The sequence below is a fragment of the Ailuropoda melanoleuca genome, chromosome 7, assembly GCF_002007445.2.
Source record: "Ailuropoda melanoleuca isolate Jingjing chromosome 7, ASM200744v2, whole genome shotgun sequence".
NCBI classification, from domain to species: domain Eukaryota; kingdom Metazoa; phylum Chordata; class Mammalia; order Carnivora; family Ursidae; genus Ailuropoda; species Ailuropoda melanoleuca.
The window spans coordinates 69,172,615-69,191,869 of record NC_048224.1 but is presented as its reverse complement, the minus strand read 5'-3'; the positions used below and the strand labels follow the sequence as shown (position 1 = coordinate 69,191,869).

General features: G+C 42.4%; 1 protein-coding gene across 4 annotated transcripts in view; it reads left to right on the top strand.

Moving 5' to 3' along the window:
- The window catches only part of FLT1 (fms related receptor tyrosine kinase 1), a 173,939-nt gene that overhangs the window by 72,564 nt on the left and 82,120 nt on the right, over positions 1 to 19,255 (top strand). For all 4 annotated transcript variants that reach the window (XM_011233822.3, XM_034665011.1, XM_019807152.2 and 1 more), the window contains exons 11-12: positions 7,248 to 7,362; positions 16,851 to 16,959. In XM_011233822.3, the coding sequence (XP_011232124.2) occupies positions 7,248 to 7,362; positions 16,851 to 16,959 (224 nt within the window). The remainder of the gene's footprint in view (positions 1 to 7,247; positions 7,363 to 16,850; positions 16,960 to 19,255) is intronic.

The following is a 19,255-nucleotide window of genomic DNA, read 5'->3' as shown; positions in this document are numbered from 1 at the left end:
TAAAGTTCTATTTCAGAACTGTTCAAAGGATTGAAAAGACTGTAAGTCCTCTAAGCAATTTTCTGTGAGACTGATTCCCACGGTTGGGCTTTTGCTGTCCAGGCTGCCAGAACTAAGAAGTTATAAAACTATGATTTGAACTCAGGTCAGACTAGGTCTAGGTTCTATGTTCCTAATGCTACGTTGTGATCGCCCACCCCAACTCCTGAAGGCTGTCTGGACATTTCAGCCTTGACAACTATACAATAAGTCGTGTGCTTTCTTCCTTTCCATGAGAACAAAATGTAACCATAGCTTGAAATATTTAGAGTTAATACCTTAAGACTCCTTGAATGAGTTTAAGGATATTATTTATAGCTCCTCTTGAGATTTCCCTGAAGAATTCTTATTTATCAAATCACCCTTCCTCAGCTGACCAATCTTTCACTTAGGAGAAAAACGAAGGAACAAAATAGGTGTTCTTGTGAAGACCCACATCTGGGAGTGGCCAAGGAAGTAACCACCCTTGGTCACCCCGGTAACAGGGTTACAAGGATGCCTTGGCCCTTGGCTCAGATTCTGTAAAAGAGAGAGGGCCAGAGTCAGGGGTAGCTTGGAGCCCTTGGTGGAAGCAAGCGGGGAGAGAGGAGGAAGGAAAGCAGAGGCTGGGAAGACAGGCCTTGTTCTGAGTGTGAATGGACCACGAGACCCTGAAGGGCAGGAAGCAGCACAGGCCAAGACGCTCACGGAAAAGCTTTTATCGAAACAGAGGTGGCCAGGGCTCTGGATCACCTCCACCATTGTCCAAGGAGCTGACCCAGAGCCTTCAATCCCCGAGAAGCCTTCTCCACTCCCCCCTCTCCATTCAGACAAGAAGTAGTTTTCAGTATGGGCTCCAAGGCGTCACAGGGTCTCTCCGTGCGTAAGAGGGTCACTCGCCCAGGATCCCCTCGGTGTGACCCTGTGACCACCCCGAAGGCCCAGGCCCTTTTCCTGGAGCAGAAGGAGCAGGAACCATTCTGTCTAAACACTCCTTCCAACTCCACACCTTTTTCTGCCAGCATCCCCTCCCCTATATTGTTTTATTTGTTTTGAGAGAACGTGAGAGGAGGGGAACAGAGAGTGTTTGCAGATTCCATTAATCTGATGGCTCAGACACACTAGCACTAATGTTTTGACACGACACCCACGGTAGCAGAGGAAAGTTTACATCAGGCCCTTGTACAGGATGGCGCGCCATCACGGGGACCAGCCCCGGCCATGCCCTCTGGCAGGCTGCCAGGTGGTCCTTTTTTTTTTTTTTCCTTTCTAGTTTTTTTGAAAGACATTTTACAGCCTCGATTTGCTCTTTATTACTGCTCTACCCCTTTGTTTCCTAACTTGAAATGATTCAGTATTCTGTACAAATAGATTCTAATCAGAGTTAGCACGTGCAGTCAAATCCCATTAAACAGATAAGCAGAGTCCACACCAGAAGTCCTCAGATTTCATCATACAAAAAAGAAAAAAAGGGAGAGGAAGGTTATTCTGTCTTGAGACTTTGTAGAGCTTTCTAGAGCCTCTTTTCCAAATGAATGTGCTTTCATCATAAATCGATATACACATTCATTCCTAGGCATGGCTCAGGATCAAATAGGCAGCCATTGGGTATTGGGTACTCGGCTCACCACGGCACACCCCCGCCCCCACCCCAGAGGTCCTCCTTAAAGTATGCTGCCTGCTACAAGCGTATTGGAATTCATAATAAAACAGGCCAGCTGCATCCCAGAACATGTCCAGGGATTGTGCAGACACAAGTGAGTTATAGGGAAAGACAAAGATTGTGATAAAAGTTGGATTTGTTATTTCGTTGCAAGATTTTATTAAATGATAAAATCCATCAGCCGGTAGGAGCCCAAGAGTTCCTGTAGTTTTAGCATCAAGATATTTTGATGATGAAAACAAATCAGAATTTATGTTAAAAATGTAATTATAAAATATGTCTCTGCCCTTTCCCCTTCCACCAAAGGACTGGGGGCTGCTTCTCCTCTTGAAAGCTAATTTTTCACTTTCCCTTGGTGTCTGACTTTGTGCCAGTTTGATTCAGAGGACCCCCAGAGTTTTCCTCTAACCTGTGACTCCGAGCCAGATTCACCCTGTGAAGCACGGTGATAAAGGTTTGGGGGCGTTCCTTGGGAACAGAATTCATCTTGTGTGATGGGTTGAGTTCTGGTGTGGTGGAAAGAGTGGAATATATCTGGGTTCTGATCCCAGGTCTGCTACTTTCTCTGTGAGTCTGAGCAAGGCATTTGGTTTTTCTGAGTCTTTGTTTCCTTTGTTGTAAAATGATTTTTGAAATGGGCATAATAATGCTTGCTTCACCGAAGGGGGACTGTGAGAATATTTTGGACTATGAGGATTAAATGTGTATCGTCCCCCACCCACCAAGCCTAGGCCTGGCACATTAGTAGCTGCTCAGTAACAGCCAGGTCCCTTCAGCCAACCAAGAGTCCGGATTTAGCAGAACAGAAATGTTGAAAGAAAGATCAGCTTAATATCATTTATTTATCATGGGATGAAAGGAAGCCAAAAAAAAAAATCTCTTTATCTTGAGATTCAGGCTATGGAGTAGACCTTCTAGAATTTGCTAGAAATCATTTAAGAAATGAGAAGTCCTGCTGGATATCTCCAGGAGGCATGGGTATCATAACAGGCACTAAACAGACAGTCAGTTTCTAGAAAGGCTCAGTGAAGTGTCGAACCATTCTGAGGATGCCACTTCAAAGAATACACAGATACTAACCATCAATGGTGAAAGCTCACCCAGCTGGACGCTTCCTTCTGATTCCCCAGATGCGGCCATGCATCCTCTAAAGAAAAGAAAGTGTGAGCTCTGTGTTCAAGGTAGGGGGAGGGGAAAGGAAGGCAGGAGGAATGAACAAAATCTGAAGATCAGAATTGTTCAAAGCCAGCACTAAGAAAAAGCACAGGTGAACACAAAAGGGTACCTTTGGGTGCACTCTGCCCGGCATTTCCTGTAAAGGCAATCCAAAGGATTTATGAAGGTGAGTGGGAACTCACCTTCAGTCTCTGATTCTGGGACGAAAAAGGGAACTCTAATTAAAACTGTAATTCTGCGGCATGTACACTTTGAGCACGTAATACATTTTGGTGGGTGATAAGAGTTGTTTGCCATATTTTGGAAAGAAGCTTTACGGCAGAAAGGGCAAAAAACAAAAACAAAAACAAAAACATTAAATCCCCAGTGCAAAGAGAATCGGTGTAGTGAATGTTGCAGAAGGCTTTTCTTCCTGCATACGAAGGAGCCCTGAAGTATAATAATCTCTCAGTATGCAGTGGTAGTCCGTGGGTATTATGTTGCATGTGGGGTAAGGGTTCAGTGCACAGATGCTGGGAATGAGCCAGAGCGGATGACAAGGTCTGCCTCTGCCATTTACTAGCTGTTTAACCTTGGGTAATTTACTTAACCTCTCTAATCTTCAATCTCCCTGTCCCTTAAAGGGGGCATGATAGTACCTATTTTTTATAATGAGATAGAGTATGAATCACTTAGCATGGTGCTTAGCATGCACAAAATACCCTTATTATAATAGAGCATAATATTGCGTGGTGCAGATTACAATTATTGTAGCCCGTGGCTGGTTAGCTTGCCTGTTAAGCTCAGCAGTCAGGATTGTAGGTTTGACCTCAGTGTTGGCTTTGCCTTTGTGGCCCCAGACTGCCTTCATCTGTCTTTGGTCACAGAGGAGCCAAATATTTGATTGTGAAGGGAGTAGGGCAAATCCATCACGACTACAGGAAAAATCAACCCAAAGCTGCAGGTCTGTCCTGTCATTTACATCTATGGAGGGTGGTGTTTTCCCATTACATGCGGAAAGCAGCAGCCTGGTTACTTAGACCAGGTGGGAGAGTCCCACAGGCGGCTCCTACTTGGAGTTAGACGGACTGACTTATCACACATAGGGTCACAGCTCCATGTGTTAGATGTAAAATTGCCTCTTTTAACTTATTTATATCAATCTCTAGTCCAAAATTAATTTGTTTCAACTCCAGGGCAATTGATGAGATGACATGGAGTACACCCTTACCCCGGAAATTTTTTGCGTCTCAATGGTTATAAATACCTCCATGCCATTGTATTTGTCGTGCTGTATGCAAATGGAGCTAGGAGTCCGAAAGCTCATTAGGCGAGGGACAGAGGCTTGGAGCATGGAGAGGACCGTGTGGAGCTGAAGCTGATAACAGTGGCCTTGTCCAGAATAGTGCCTGGGAGCTTTCTTATCTCCCTTTGGCAGGAGGTGCTGTGGGCTTCCTGTGCGAAATCAGGAGTGAACGCTGCTTTCCTCTTGTTGTTCGGCTTCCTCCCCCCTCAAGACGGTTCCCAGCACAGTGATTATCTTTGCATCTTCAAACATGGCACAATCTACTTCCTTAAGAGCTTGATGTATTCTTAAGGCTTAGGCAAATTCCCCTCCCCCTCAATCTCTTTTCAAGTGCTGTTATATAGTCAGGCTCCTAAATGACATTCTATTTTTATGGTTCCAATTACAAAGAGGGAAAAAAAAAAAACAGTCCCTAAATTAGAAAATGGCCATAGAATCTGTCCTTTGCACTGGGAGGACCTTGCCTTGAGTCTAGCCTATAGTTCCCATACTAGGGCTTGTGCCGCCAGCAGCCGCCCCTGGGGGCGGGGTGGGGGTCAGAGGCTGACAGCCCTGCGTGAACTCGGGCAGCAGACTGCACTTCCCTCGGGAAATGCCTAGACTCGCTGTACTCGAACATATTTCTTTGCCTTTCCTGAAGACCAATTAAGATCTCTGTCTGAGGCATTCGTTTATCTTTTTCACTTCTTTGGGGCGTGGGGGGGGGAGAATGAAATTAAAAGCTTCTTTTCCAGATACGAGAGAACTTCAGCTATTTGGCGGCACAATGCCAAGTGCACACGCACATGTCCAGTCCAGGTGTGCACGTGTAATAAAGCCCATCTACATGTAAGCCCTATGTACGTTGGATATACTCGTATGTGTACTGAGTGTGTGTGAAGGATGTGAGGTGAAATGGCAGTTCAAGGCATGGATGTAACAGCCCAGAGAACAGAGAGTACAGCAGAATGGCTTAGGATTTCAAAACTATAGGATTACAATGTTTCAAGTAAAGGAGAAAGTATATAATTTCTCTTGGGCTCATTTTCCTCCACTAATAACAGTTAAAATGTTTGCTTATTTTACCTGATGACTATAAAGAATATCTAGTAGAAATGGCATAAATTCCTTAAGGAATAGCCAGTCCTTATTATTCTTCTTACTTTAAATCTTATAATCTAACTGTAAAAGACATTTTGCCAACATTTGGGAAAATCTGCGGGTACAATTAGGTGTAATAATGGCGTTATTGTTATCTTAGAAAATGTGCATTCTTTTAGGGATATGCACTGACTTATGTAAGGCTGAAATGACAGGACATCTGAGATTTGCTTTAAAATACTTCACAAAAGAGAAAGATGGGGGGAAAAAACAAGGATAGACGAAACAACTGTGGCAAAATCTGGATAACTGTTAAGTCTGGGTGATGAGTATATGGGGCCTTATTACACTAGGGCTGTGCTTCCCAAGATGTTTGAAAATAATGAACAATGAAAACAAATGAAACCTCTTGCTAGAAATAGTGTATCTGTCCCCCATGCCTGTGTGTATATTAGCAGGTGTCCATAGAGTGCCAGTGACATGCTCCGCCCTTGCTGTGACCTGAGGACAGAGTGTATAGATGTGGTCTCCTGGAAGTTCTGGCCCAGTGGGGCCACTTAGCACGTGGGGAATGCTCTGGGGGCGGACATGACAGGTTGGGAGAGGAGACCACCCAGGAAGACTGGGTGGTTTAACAGTCTGGAGTTCCTTCTCAGCTCGAAGACCAGAGAGGGATAATCACTGAACATTTTCCTAGTCATCACAATCCCATCTATACTACCTTCTTCCTCGACTTATTTTTTCACTGTCATCTTATGTCAATCATGGCTACCATGGGCCTCTTATGATCAACTGCTTATTCTCTCTGGAAATCGGGCTGTGAAATTCCTCCTGGTTTCAAAATCCCTGTAATTTGCCCACGACAAGTACAAATTAGAGCCCGGGAGTCTCCCTGCTCACCACAAATTCTAGGTAGGGAATGGACTATGAATGGCCTTGGCTGTTGGACAAGGAAGCCTGGGCTTTCTTCAGTACAGTCTTGGGAGCTTTGGGAGCAAAAAGGATTCCACTAAAAACCAGAGCATTCAGGGTTTGGTCTGGGAGCAGTTTTGTGAGTGTTGAGATTAATAACTATTTCCACCAAAATTTGAGTAAGAAACCATATGAAAACAGAAGCTTGCTGGTAAGAATGTGTATTTGGGGCCCCTGGGTGGCGCAGTCATTAAGTGTCTGCCTTCGGCTCAAGGCGTGATCCCAGCTTCCTGGGATCGAGCCCCACATCTGGCTCCTCTACTGGGAGCCTGCTTCTTCCTCTCCCACTCCCCCTGCTTGTGTTCCCTCTCTCGCTGGCTATCTCTATCTCTGTCAAATAAATAAATAAAATCTTAAAAAAAAAAAAAAAGAATGTGTATTTGAACATGCTAACTTCTCTCTTGAAAATGGTATTCTGCTAGCTAGTTTGATATTATAAGAGATCTCATGGACTTTTAGAAACAGAAAAGATCGTTTTATAAGTGAACACTTGAGGTCTGAGCAGTTAAAGAGCTTCTCATGATACCCCAAAACTTGGAAAGCAATAGAACGTAATAACTTCTTCATGCTGTGTGTTTCCATATACATTTAACTAGCCCTGGAAAAAATCAGCTGTATAATGGAATGTTCTGATTAAAAGCCAACCTTTTATAGATGTGAAATGCTATTATTTCCTCAAGGTTTCCATTCATTAGCATAACTTTTTTTTCCCCTGTGTTTGCATGTTTCCTCTACTAAGAACTAATTTAAATCTAGGTATTAAATTTCCTTATTTTTGCATTTTTACTTAGTATTTAACATTGAGAAGAGGAAGGATGTATGGAGATACACTGGTGTGGTTTGCTTTCAGAGCAAGCAAAATATATTTTCTATTTTTAAAGTTGTGGGGATGATTATGGGGGAAAAAATCTAAGGAAAAGAAGAAAATGTGTTTTACCTTTGTTATCTCAGGACTTAACCAGTGATTTTTCTCTCACCTGTCACCATGGGCTGGACCATGCTACAAAGCAACATAATGATGACTTACCTTTTTTTTTTTTTTTTTTTAAATAGGTATGACTTTTGCTCCAATGAGGAAGAGTCCCTAATCCTGGATCCTGACAGCAACATAGGAAACAGGATTGAAAGCATCACTCAGCGCGTGGCAATAATAGAAGGAAAGAATAAGGTATTGTGTCCAAAAATAAGACTGGCATATTTATTTTATTTTTCTTTTCAAGATTTTATTTATTTGAGAGTGAGTGAGAGCACGAGTAGGGGGAGGGGCAAAGGGAGAGGGAGAGAGAGAAGCAGACTTGATCCCGGGACTTGAGCCGAAGGCAGATGTTTAGCCGACTAAGCCACCCAGGTGTCCCTGGGACATTTATTTTAAAAATACACACTTGGCTTCCAGTTCTGGGTTTACTAGAACCAGAAGTAATTCAAATGCTCAAACAAAAATTCAGAGAGAAGACAAGATCTGAGATATTGCTTCATGGAGAGAGAGCCTGAGGCTGCTTAAACTGTTCTCCAATGGCCCTCCAGTTCCAAAGGCATGAGTAGTAGGTCCTAATGGAAGAGGGGGAGCTGCCTTTCAGATATCAATGGCTTTCAACCCTGGCTGAATATCAGAATACTCCACCAATTATCATGACATTGAATCTCTGGAGTAGAGCCCAGGGTTCATGAAAGTTCAGAATACTCCACCAATTATCATGACATTGAATCAGAATACTCCACCAATTATCATGACATTGAATCTCTGGAGTAGAGCCCAGGGTTCATAAAAGTTCCCTGGGAGATTCTAGCATGTACCCAGGACTGAGAATCTCTGACATACATACACTAAGTGGCGTGTTGATAAGCAAAAGCTAGTACAAAGCTTAGGGCTAAAATGGAATACTTCCATCTCACAAAACAGCTTGTTTTCCCTCTGTCTTTGCAAGGGCAAAGCCTAAGTCAGGGTATGCAAACACTTATATAAGGATTCCCTGCCCTGAGAAATACAAATCAAAAGCACAATGAGATATCTCCTGACACCTGTTGGAATGGCCATTATCAAAGAGGCAAGAAATAATAAGTATGGGTGAGGATGTGGAGAAAAGGGAACCTTTGTGCACTATTGGTGGGTTGTAAATTTATGCGGCTGTTATGAAAAACATGGAGGTTTTTGGAAGTTCCTCAAAAAACTAAAAATAGAACTACCCTATAATCCAGCAATTCCACTTCTGGGTATATATCCAAAGAAAACAAAAACACTAACTCAAAAATATCTTCACCCTCACGTTCATAGCAGCACTATTTATAATAGCCGAGATATGGAAGCGACTTCAGTGCCCATTGAATGAATGAATGAATGAATGAATGAATGAATGAATGAATGAAGAATGTATGGTATGTATACACACAATGGAATAGGACTTAGCCACAAGAAAGAATGAAATCTTGCTATTTGTGACATGGATGGACTTTGAGGGCACTACACTAAGTGAAAGAAGCCAGCCAAAGACAGACAAATACCATATGATCTCACTTATATGTGAAATCAAAAAGAAACGAAACCCAGCTTATAGATTACAGAGCACAGATCAGTGGTTGCCAGAGGCAGGGGTAAGGGTTGTTAAAAATAAGTGAAGGGGGTCAAAAGGTACAAAGCTGCAGTTACAAAGTAACTAAGTCCTGGGGGATGTATTGTACAACGTGGTGAATATAGTTAATAATACTGAATTGCATATTTGAAAGTTTGCTAAGAGAATAGATCTTAGTACTTCTTATCACAAGAAAAAAGATTTGCTTAACTCTGTATGATGACAGATGTTAAGTGGACTTATTGTGGTGATCGTGTTACAGTATATACAAATACTGAATCATTTATGCCATCCGTACAGTTGAAACTAATACAGTGTTATATATCAATTATACCTCAATTCAAAAAAAAAAAAAAAAGAGAGAGAGAGAGAGAGACTTCTAACCAAAGGAAAAAAAATTCCCTGACCTAATGAGGGTCAAGCAGGCATCTTTGCTGGTACTCCTTTTAGTATTAAAAATTTTTTATTTAGGTATGATTCAATTTGTACAGCTTTTTGTATGTCAATGTGTATAGTTTAATAATGACTTTGGAGAGAAATATGCACCCTTGAAACCATCTCCACAGTCAACGCTGTAAACCTTCCCATTGCCTCCAAAAGTTTCCTCCCACTGCATGTAGGAATGTGTGAATGAATCAATGACAACACATAGCAAGTGTGTACAACACAGCACCGTTCACTGCAAGTACTGTGCTGAACAGGGGATCTCTAGGACTTACATCCAACACCACTGAAACTTTGTACCCTTTGACCAATTTTGGAGGATTCAACTTATCCTCTAAAAAAGGTGCCAAGAGGGGCGCCTGGGTGGCACAGCGGTTGAGCGTCTGCCTTTGGCTCAGGGCGTGGTCCGGGAGTTCCCGGATGGAGTCCCACATCGGGCTCTTCCGCTGGGAGCCTGCTTCTTCCTCTCCCACTCCCCCTGCTTGTGTTCCCTCTCTCGCTGGCTGTGTCTGTCTCTGTCAAATGAATGGATAAAATCTTTAAAAAAAATAAAAAAATAAAAAAATAAAAAAAAATAAAAAAGGTGCCAAGAACTGCAAAGGCTCTGAGATTGTACCCTACCTTCAGGCTAACAGGTAGGCCTGTCCCAGGTTTATGTTTGGTGGTTGAAGACTTGCTTCTTGTGGCTCAGAGGCAGGAACTTCATTACAGCAAATCTCCTGGGCTTCGTGTTAGCACTCGTCCCTCTGCCCCCGAGGAGAGACTGCACATGGTGGATTTGCATAGCAGCTGAGGGACCCTGAACTTTGGGAACCCACGTTTGTTACAGTGGGCGGCCTTTGCTGCCCTTCTTGCATACTGTCGGTTCGCTGTTCCCCCGGCCTCCCCTGAGCCTCAGCGACAGCTGACGCCTTGTGAACCAGGCACATCTCGCGGACCTCAGACTTTTCTTTAGTTGCATTTGGGAAAAACACACTTTAAAATCTGCTATTATCAGGCACAGGGGCAGTGATGCTTTAAAAAGGAAAAACCTATCAACTCCTTGCCAAAATGTCCCTTTATATGTGCATATCTTGACTCAGAGCAGTTCATTTGTACGGGTGCTGTCTGCTTGAGTGGGGTTATGCTTGTGTTATCTGTGTATTCAGCTGTATTTTTGGCATTTGGAGGCAACAGAGTAGATGGCATCATCCCCCCCCCCATGTCGGATTGAACAATGACGACAAATAACATCTGAATTCCTCGTTCTATAAAACTTTTTGACATATGCTCATATCAACATCATTCTGGCCAGCTGGAGTGGTCAGCTACTTTTTAAAGATAAGAAAAACAGGGGTGATGAGATGAACTCAAAGCCACACAGCTGAAATGTGGCAAACGAGAAATTCAAAGTCTCCCTATTCCAAAAGCCATGGCTCTGCCAACTAGTTACAGAAATTAAAGTGGTGACAACTTCCATGAAAATATGAGCAATCACTTGTCAAGGATTTAAGCAAAGTTTTTCTGACTACAGCAGCGGTTTTACAATTTTTCTCTGACACAAATGAGCTGTAATTTGAAACATCGCATGATGGATGACCATTGATGAGAGCAGTTCAATGAAATCCTTAGAAAAGAGGAAATTCTATGAACTTGAGAGTTTAATTTGAGTGACAGTACATTTTTTTCAAAAAAAAGGAAATGCCCCACCATAGAAAACAAGTTAGTTGTTACAGAATGCTAGAAAACTTCAAGGTGCCATTGACTGTGTCAATTTGTAGATGTGCTGTTAACTACTGGATATTAAAAAAATAATTTATGAGCCTAGTTCCAGTGGTAAGTTTCAATTCTATTCTGGCATCCTAGCTACAAAGGATATAATAGAAAAGAAAGTGGAAAATGAAAAAGCCAGGCAAAGTTTCAAATTAGCCTGAACCGTGACCTAGCAACCTGAGTCCCCATACAGAGTTACCTGGAAAGCACAGAGGGAGTGAAGTCACGAAACCTGAGTGTGATAAGGAACTTCCTTGATTTTTTTACAAGTTTATTGTCTTGTAATTTTGTAGTTATGCGGAGGTTTTAAATATAGACATCCAGACACAGCAGGCACGTATGTCAACCAGCCTGCAGCCAGGAGCCCTGGGGTCGAGCTCTGTCACTTCCTATCTTGTATAACCGCACGCAGATCAGTCCCTCTCTCTGCACCTGTCCCTCCTCCAAAAGATGGAGCTAATAATACTTGTCCTGCCTCCTTTGCCCCTTCTTGCAAGCATGATTGTCGTATACGCCCTGATGCAATTCCCAAGTTGATTGTGATCGTATACAATGAAGACTCCTTGTCCAATAATTGCCTGCATTGAAAAACTTTTAATACTGGGGCGCCTGGGTAGCGCAGTCCTTAAGCGTCTGCCTTCGGCTCAGGGCGTGATGCTGGCGTTCCGGGATCGAGTCCCACATCGGGCTCCTCCACTGGGAGCCTGCTTCTTCCTCTCCCACTCCCCCTGCTGTGTTCCCTCTCTTGCTGGCTGTCTCTCTGTCACATAAATAAATAATATCTTAAAAAAACAAAAAACAAAAAAACACTTTTAATACTTTCTCAACAAAACTGACATCTACGTGTATCGTGTATGTGGCATATCCTCTTAGAAGCTGTAACTGTAATAGATTCTCATTATTCATTTCAAGCCCTGGATTTAGAAGCATTTACTACTTTTACAATTTTGGCATCTATTGGTTTATCTCTGTGTATGTAGGAAAAAATTTATGATGATGACAGATGGGAGTTTTGCTATTTCAGAATTATTTGTGCTGGTCTTCCCTTTACATTTAAAACTGCTTTTCTTTTCTGCCCATTTTTAGGAAGTATATTAGAGTCCCAGCTTAGACTCTAATGACCCTTTTAGCTACAGTCACATAGTTAGCCCAGCCAGCGATACCCCCCACGGATCAGGGGAATAGAGGTCCCACTGGAGCCCCTGTCAGATTCTAGGGATTTCCTTTTTTTTTTTTTTCTTTTTTTTAACTCATAGAAGGGTGCAGAGGACAATAAAATTTAGTTTCCTCATGGGCAAGTTTTGGCCTAGATTTGTGAAAAATGAGTCATCAACTGGAGTTGCTGATAGCAAATGAGGAGTTTTAGTATCCTTTACTGGGGTTGCCAGACTATTGGGCTTGTAGCTATGGAGTAGGAAGTAGAAGGAACCCTGTGTTAGAAAAAACACTCAGGAAATACATATTACAGCATTCCTTCTGTGAGGCTGGAGAATGTGACAATGTTAATGTTTTAGCAGCATTTCCATTGAAATCGTTTGGAGGTTACCTTGAGAAGTGTTACCATAGGACACTGATCCAGGACAGAGGACTTAAACCTAATGACAGAATTCCAGTTTGTATCTCATTTCCCACACTCCTCAGTTTTTTCGAATTCTCACGTTCTATTTTCCCATCACTTGGCTCCAATGTGCCACCCGAGGTTAATTTTAGATTCTTCCATGACCTTTATATATCTACTTTTATGTCTCCCTGACACACTTGAAAGGAAACAATATTAGAAACATCCCGAGATTAAAATCACGGGTCCATATTTAGACCTTTTAAAACTAGTTCTGGAAATTAGGCTGAATTACACATCACCCCGTTTATTCTCATCCATGAGGTTGAAACCACATTGTGGTAGGGAGTTACTAATGCTTAGGGAAAGGGAAGGAAGGAAGGGGTATGAATAACTTCCCAACTTACAGTACCTGACGACAGATTTCATCAGCGTTCCTGGGTCATACAAAGGAACCCAGAGAATGACTTTAAGGGTCTATTTCTAATACCTAAATCCTTGAGGTCCTGGCAGAGCAAGTCAAGGCACCCCCCAAAGTGTAGGTTCAGAGCTAAAAAACAATTATGGCAAATGAAAACTAATTATAGAACGAAGACAAGCAGACATCTTTGAGAATTTCTTTTGGTGCACCTTCTAAATGATTATAATTTCAAACACATGTAACAACTCAAATTCTTGGCACTTCCTCTTTTAAAGTATTAAGTTAATATTTGGTGTTCCAACTGTCAGGCTATTTTCATTTTTTCACCCCTTTGAAACAAAAGTATTTGGTTACGAGCATTGGGGAATGGATCTGTCCCTTTTACTCGGAAGACTTCTGTGTTTAGACTTGCTGTCCTAAGAGAAGTTGTCTCCTGCCCAGAAAAACCACACTCACCTACAACTCACACTTGAGCTCCTTTTTCTGATCCTATAATGTTTATACTTCAATTATCAAATAAATGTCTTTTGTTTTTCATGAAAATATGTTTCAGTTTCTAAGTTAAACATATATTCTCTGGAAAAAAGTGCTCTAGAAATCAGATAATTTTTAATAAAGTTGATCATAGGATATTAATTTCATCTTATTTTTAAATTTCCTTCTTTAATTATAACTTTTTCATTCATTGGTCATATTTTCAAACCTTATAACAATGTATCAGTTGAAAAATAGCTTGCACCTTATGTGAAAAAATAGGAAAGAAACTGGTATTTCTGTACATAGTAGCGTTCTAGCGTATGTGACCAGTCTCTGCCAATTTAAGGATGTATTCTTTTTTTTTTTTTTAAAGATTTATTTATTTATTTATTTATTAGACAGAGAGAGACAGCCAACGAGAGAGGGAACACAAGCAGGGGGAGTGGGAGAGGAAGAAGCAGGCTCCCAGTGGAGAAGCCTGATGTGGGGCTCGATCCCAGAACACCAGGATCACGTCGAGCCGAAGGCAGACGCTTAACAACTGCGCCACCCAGGCGCCCCTAAGGATGTATTCTTAAGGAAGAGCTCAATTCAGAGAGTAGACAGAACTCTACCAATAGTCTGTGCCTTTCAATTTAAAGAGTTTTAAGGCAAGAAGCAGTTTCATGTAGAGATCAAGGGTAAAATATCCACCTCACAGGGCTATAGGGAGGAATAAATTAAAGTCCCAGCTTAGACCATAATGACTCTTTACCCACAGTCACATGGTTAGCCTGCCCATATCTAGCCTAGTTAGCTAGATATCGCCTCACGTGCCATCTGGTGCATAGCAAGGGCTACATGAAGGCACCCAGAGACAAGGAAATAATGTAAACTCCCATCAATGTCCTTTTCTTGTTCAATTTTAATAGGAGCTTCGGAGAGGTGAGTTCTGGAGCAGGCTTGCCTGTGGGTAAGCTCTTGTTTTGGGAAGGGGTCATTCAGGCAAACTAAGAGAGATTCAAATGCCTTTGTATCCCCATCCGGATTCCTTTCAGTTCTAGGTGTCTCAGTTTCATTCTCTGATTACACGAAAGCGCTGAGCTCTCCCGACTGTTTACTGGAATCATCCCCAGATTGCCTGCAAAAGTCTTCACTGTGGCACCTGTGCGCATGTGAGCTGACTGTCCCTTACCGTGGAACCCAGTTCTTGTGCTCACTTGCTCTGAGTCCAGTGAAATCAAAATAATTTTAATAGAAATGCAGATGCAACTTGCAGAGTCAGGCAGTCGCTGTCCCTGATATCAAACATCCTTGGGCCAAACAGAAATGAGTTTCTCACTTATTTACTGAGCAACACATCGAAGAGTGTAGATAAGACTGTGCTCAGGCCCCTGAGGATAAACATTTGAGTGCTGACATCATAAGAAAAGCCACGCTTGAGCTGGGGGGGCCCTCACCGGTGTCCCTGGGGTCTGAACTTGTTGCATACCGCTTCCAAGCATTCTGAACGCAGGTTTGCAGAGACCAAATAAAGAAGTCAGAGTCTGACTTGATGGTCTGAATTGCCCCCGCAGCCAGAGCTAACACTTCCTTTCCCACTACTACCCACAAGCTTCTCTTCTAACCACTTCCGTTTTCTTCCATGCCTCATAAGTGGTGGGTGCAATAATTAAAAGAAATATTCTGGATAGCATTTCCTTGTATTTCCCACTTCTTATAAAGATTATTAATTAACATAGGGAAAGCGATACCTGAGCTCTTTCGTGATCTTCTCTACTGGTCGTTGGCCTCCATGTGAGTGTTTCTCTGCAAAAGAGAATAATACATATTTGATCTTCAAGCAGAGAAATTCTTCTCTGTCACCTTAAAGTAGTCCTCCAAGGACTATTCAAGGTTAAGAATAGGGATTGTGTCACGTTCATCATAGTCACTGCACCTTGTAACCTCTGCGCAATGCCTTGATGAATGCTCAATGTCTGCCGGGTTGAATGAAAATTGCCACATATTGCAGATGGTTTCATTTCCAGTAACTTCAACAACTCACAGAGGATATATGAGGAGATGTAATTAAACAGATCCAAGAAACAGAAGAGGAGACATCATGTAATATACACTATACCATAGTGAAAGTTACAGAGAATTTGGAGCAATAAGCTTGCTGACCGAAAAAAACAAGGAGTATATCTTTCAGTGTTCTTGATCTGTAGATTAAAGACAAATAGCTTATTGGCTGGATATGAGAACATAAGTAAAGTGCTTAGCCCATTACTTAGCAACTCAGAAGAATGCTGGGACCCTTTGTAGAATCGGGGTTCATCATCTTAGCCCACTGTCACATTTCCGCCTTTATATTATGTTAGCCTGTAAGTCACTTGATCTAATTCTGCTTCAGCCAGGACACCCCATTCGTCTGGAAGCATCAGCAAGCCTCTGTAATTTCAAAGCCAATGACCAGTTCCTTGTGTTCTAGGAGATAGGCTGCAACAATTTATAAGTAACTGGATACACTTTTTTTTTTTTTAATACAAGAAACGTACTCGCCTTTTCATCTGTTTCATAAAAAGGATGCATTACACTTTTGCAAGGCTGGGTTAAAATTTTAAAACTCTCAACAACCTGTTTCATTTTACTAATTTTTATCTTTAAAAGAAGACAGCAAAGTGAGTCTTTACACTGTACAAATTTGTGTTTCATTACCCTTCGACACATCACAGTTTAGAAAGGGCTTTCCAGCTCACACAAATGTGACCACTGGTGTTTCTTCAAGGGCCCTTGTGTTGAAGAGCAGCACGAAAATCCTGTGAAACACTATTATATTCACAGTGTATATCTTCGCTTTCTAGACTGGGAATTGGCAGACTGGAGAAATTAAGTCATTAACAAACACACAGGACAGCCTTAGAGAGCTTTCCAGAGCTTCAGCACCTTGGGGGCTGTAAGACCGTATTCTTTGAGTACATAAAAGAAATGGCTTGGCCAACCTTTCTCTTCTGTCCTTGCTCACTTAACACGCCCATTACAGAAGCAAACAGCAAAGAAACCTCCTGTTACCAAATGGCATCCATAGTCTCAGGTCATCCAAACAAAAGGGAAGGCCTCAGCCTCACCTGTTCCTCTCATTGACGTGAAACCGACCACCTCACAGAGTAGGACGTGCAGTCCCGCATCTCAGCTTCAGGTCTGTAATTGTTACGCCAGCAGCACGAGATAAATAAGCCTGAAACCCTCATACGAGTCGGATGTCATAGCCCCCGGTCTCCTGAGGACCTGCTTTCCTGTTATTTTTCCATTCTTGCTGGGGCTCGGCAAAGGGAGAGCCTTCTGGTAACCGCCATGCGTGCAGTAACTACCCTTGCTGAATGAATGGAACAGCTGAATCATTTCAGCCCTTAGAAGAATCTTAGGGAGGTTCAAATAGTTCTTTGCTCTAACTAAAGTTTCCTTTTCTTTTACAGACGGCTAGCACCTTGGTTGTGGCTGACTCTAGAATTTCTGGAATCTACAGTTGCATGGCTTCCAATAAAGTAGGGACTGTGGGAAGAAACATAAGCTTTTATATCACAGGTAAGCCGTATATTCTACACTCACAAAGATAGCCTGGTGACCTCGCTGTCCTTTCTAGTCTGCTTGTTCTTAGTGCACTTTTAGCTTGAGCGACTCTTAGTTTTACAGAATTCTGTAAAATTGTTCAACTGTGGGTACCTTCATCCTTGCTGTCAGGAATAGGATTCTGCACCGTCACTGATCTCCTAATGAGTTCTTTCTCCGAGTTCCCTTCTAGGGCTATCTGTGTACGTCTCCCTCCCCAGGCTGAATTTAAGATCCTGTCATGTTCATTTTCAAACTCTTTTCAGTACCTGGCGCCAGGTCTGGTCCATAGCAGTCGTTCAGTACTAATCAAGGACACCAAGCCTGTGATGATATGTTTTTGTTTTTGACGCTGAGGAGCTAATTGTCTCACAACTGAAGTAATTTCTGCTTTTGAGGAATGAGGCTCTCCTGTAGAAATCTGAAACTGAGTTTGTTGAGAGTAATTAATGTGCTGGTTTTTTGGTAGCATTTACACATTTTTAGCCTTAAATATGATGGTCTCTGCAAATCTTAAAACTTCCAAGGTACACAAATGGCACTCCCTATGTCCCTCCATGGGTACAGGAAGGAAGTAACTAGCTCAAAGTATAAAAACAACTGCCTGGCTCCGCACTCCCCCAATTTTCGGAGGAAACCCGGGCAGTTTGCCAGCTTTCTGGAAACTTCGCACTGCATGGGGCAGGCTGCAGCAGTTGCCTAGAGTTCTCTAGAAAGAAATAGGTAGGTCTGATTGCATGAGACATATGGGTTGTCAGATCACAGGGAGCCTTCCGGCAAGTTAGCCAATCCTCAGAGAAGCTGTCGTGGGAGATCTCCTGCGGTAGATTCTCACGGACTGTCAGAGCTGGAAGAGACTTGAGAGGCGATTCAGCATGAGAGCCCCTGCACTTTGCAAGTGAGGAAATGGGGTTTAGAGGGTTGCAAAGGGACACGGCAGAGCCGTTCGAGACCAAGTCAGCTCCTGTCCTCTTACATCCGAGGAGTGGAAGGGAGATCATCTTTGCATCCACTCCAAGTAGGAAAATTATTTAGAGAAGGATTCAGAGAGCTATCTCACACATAGTGGTTCTCTAACCAATCTCGGATGATTTGGACTAATAGGAACAAAGGTTTGGACTGTCCTTTATATTTGGTTGCAACAAGTTCCTGTCCGAATCCATAGTCACTGTATGTATGATTGAAAGTATAAAAGATTGAGCAATTCCCGTTCTGAACATTCAACAAGTTTCTACAAGTTTAATGAGCGCTAACTATTAGAACAGTCCAGCTCTGCACTGAGCTCTTGAACGGATTATCAATGAAGCCCTGTCTTTAAACGAAGACAGATTTAACATAAAAAAGAAGTTGTTATCTGTACTTTAATATCAAAAGGCCTACGCAGAAGTAATGTGGCAGATGAATTTACCAACACTAAGCCAATGCGGTCCAATAGAAATAGAAGTCACACATGTAATTTAAAATTTTCTAGCAAAACTACATTTTTAAAAAATAAAAAGTAAAATTAATTTTATTTAACCCAGTATATCCAAAATAACGTTTTGACATGTAATCAGTGTTTTTAAAGTATTACCCTACGTCTGCTTTAAAATTTTAAATTAATTGAAATAAAATTAATTGAATAAAATTCAGTCCTTCAGTCACACTAGCCACAATTTAAGTGCTCAGTAGCCACACGTGGCCAGCGGATACTATGTGTACGTGGAACTCTAAGCCTCTGAGAAGGAAGGGCTGTGAGGGGTCCTGGGGGAGGAGGGCATAAAATCTGAACAGGTAAAAAGAAGAGGACAGGCTTGCCTTGACATTTTCAGAGCCAAGGCAAGAGTACCAATGGAGGTCCCCAAACTATACATCTAACCACTTAACAAGTTCTAAATGAGGCAAACAAGCGGTTATGTTTGAGCTTCTCATGGACAAATATACCTCCAGGATGACCTGAGAGGTGAGATGCAAATGTAGAATTCTGGGCCTACTCACAGCTCCACAACAGAACACGTCAATGCCTAGAGGTGCAGAAGGAAGGCGCCCCACTCCCCCATCCCCCGGCTTCTCTTTCCGCTCCTGACTCTGTCCTACTACTGCACCCATGTCTAGGGTCTCCACAGCCCACTTATCCAAGCACCGCCCACCCCCTTGGCTGACAGTCTCCCCTGGAATCTAGAAGAGTGCACACCGACGAGCGATCTGAGCTCAGGAGGACAAACCTAGGGAAAAGGTCGTTGATAGTCTAGAAGCAGCCTTGGGATCATCTTTGCAGGGAATTCTGGGATCC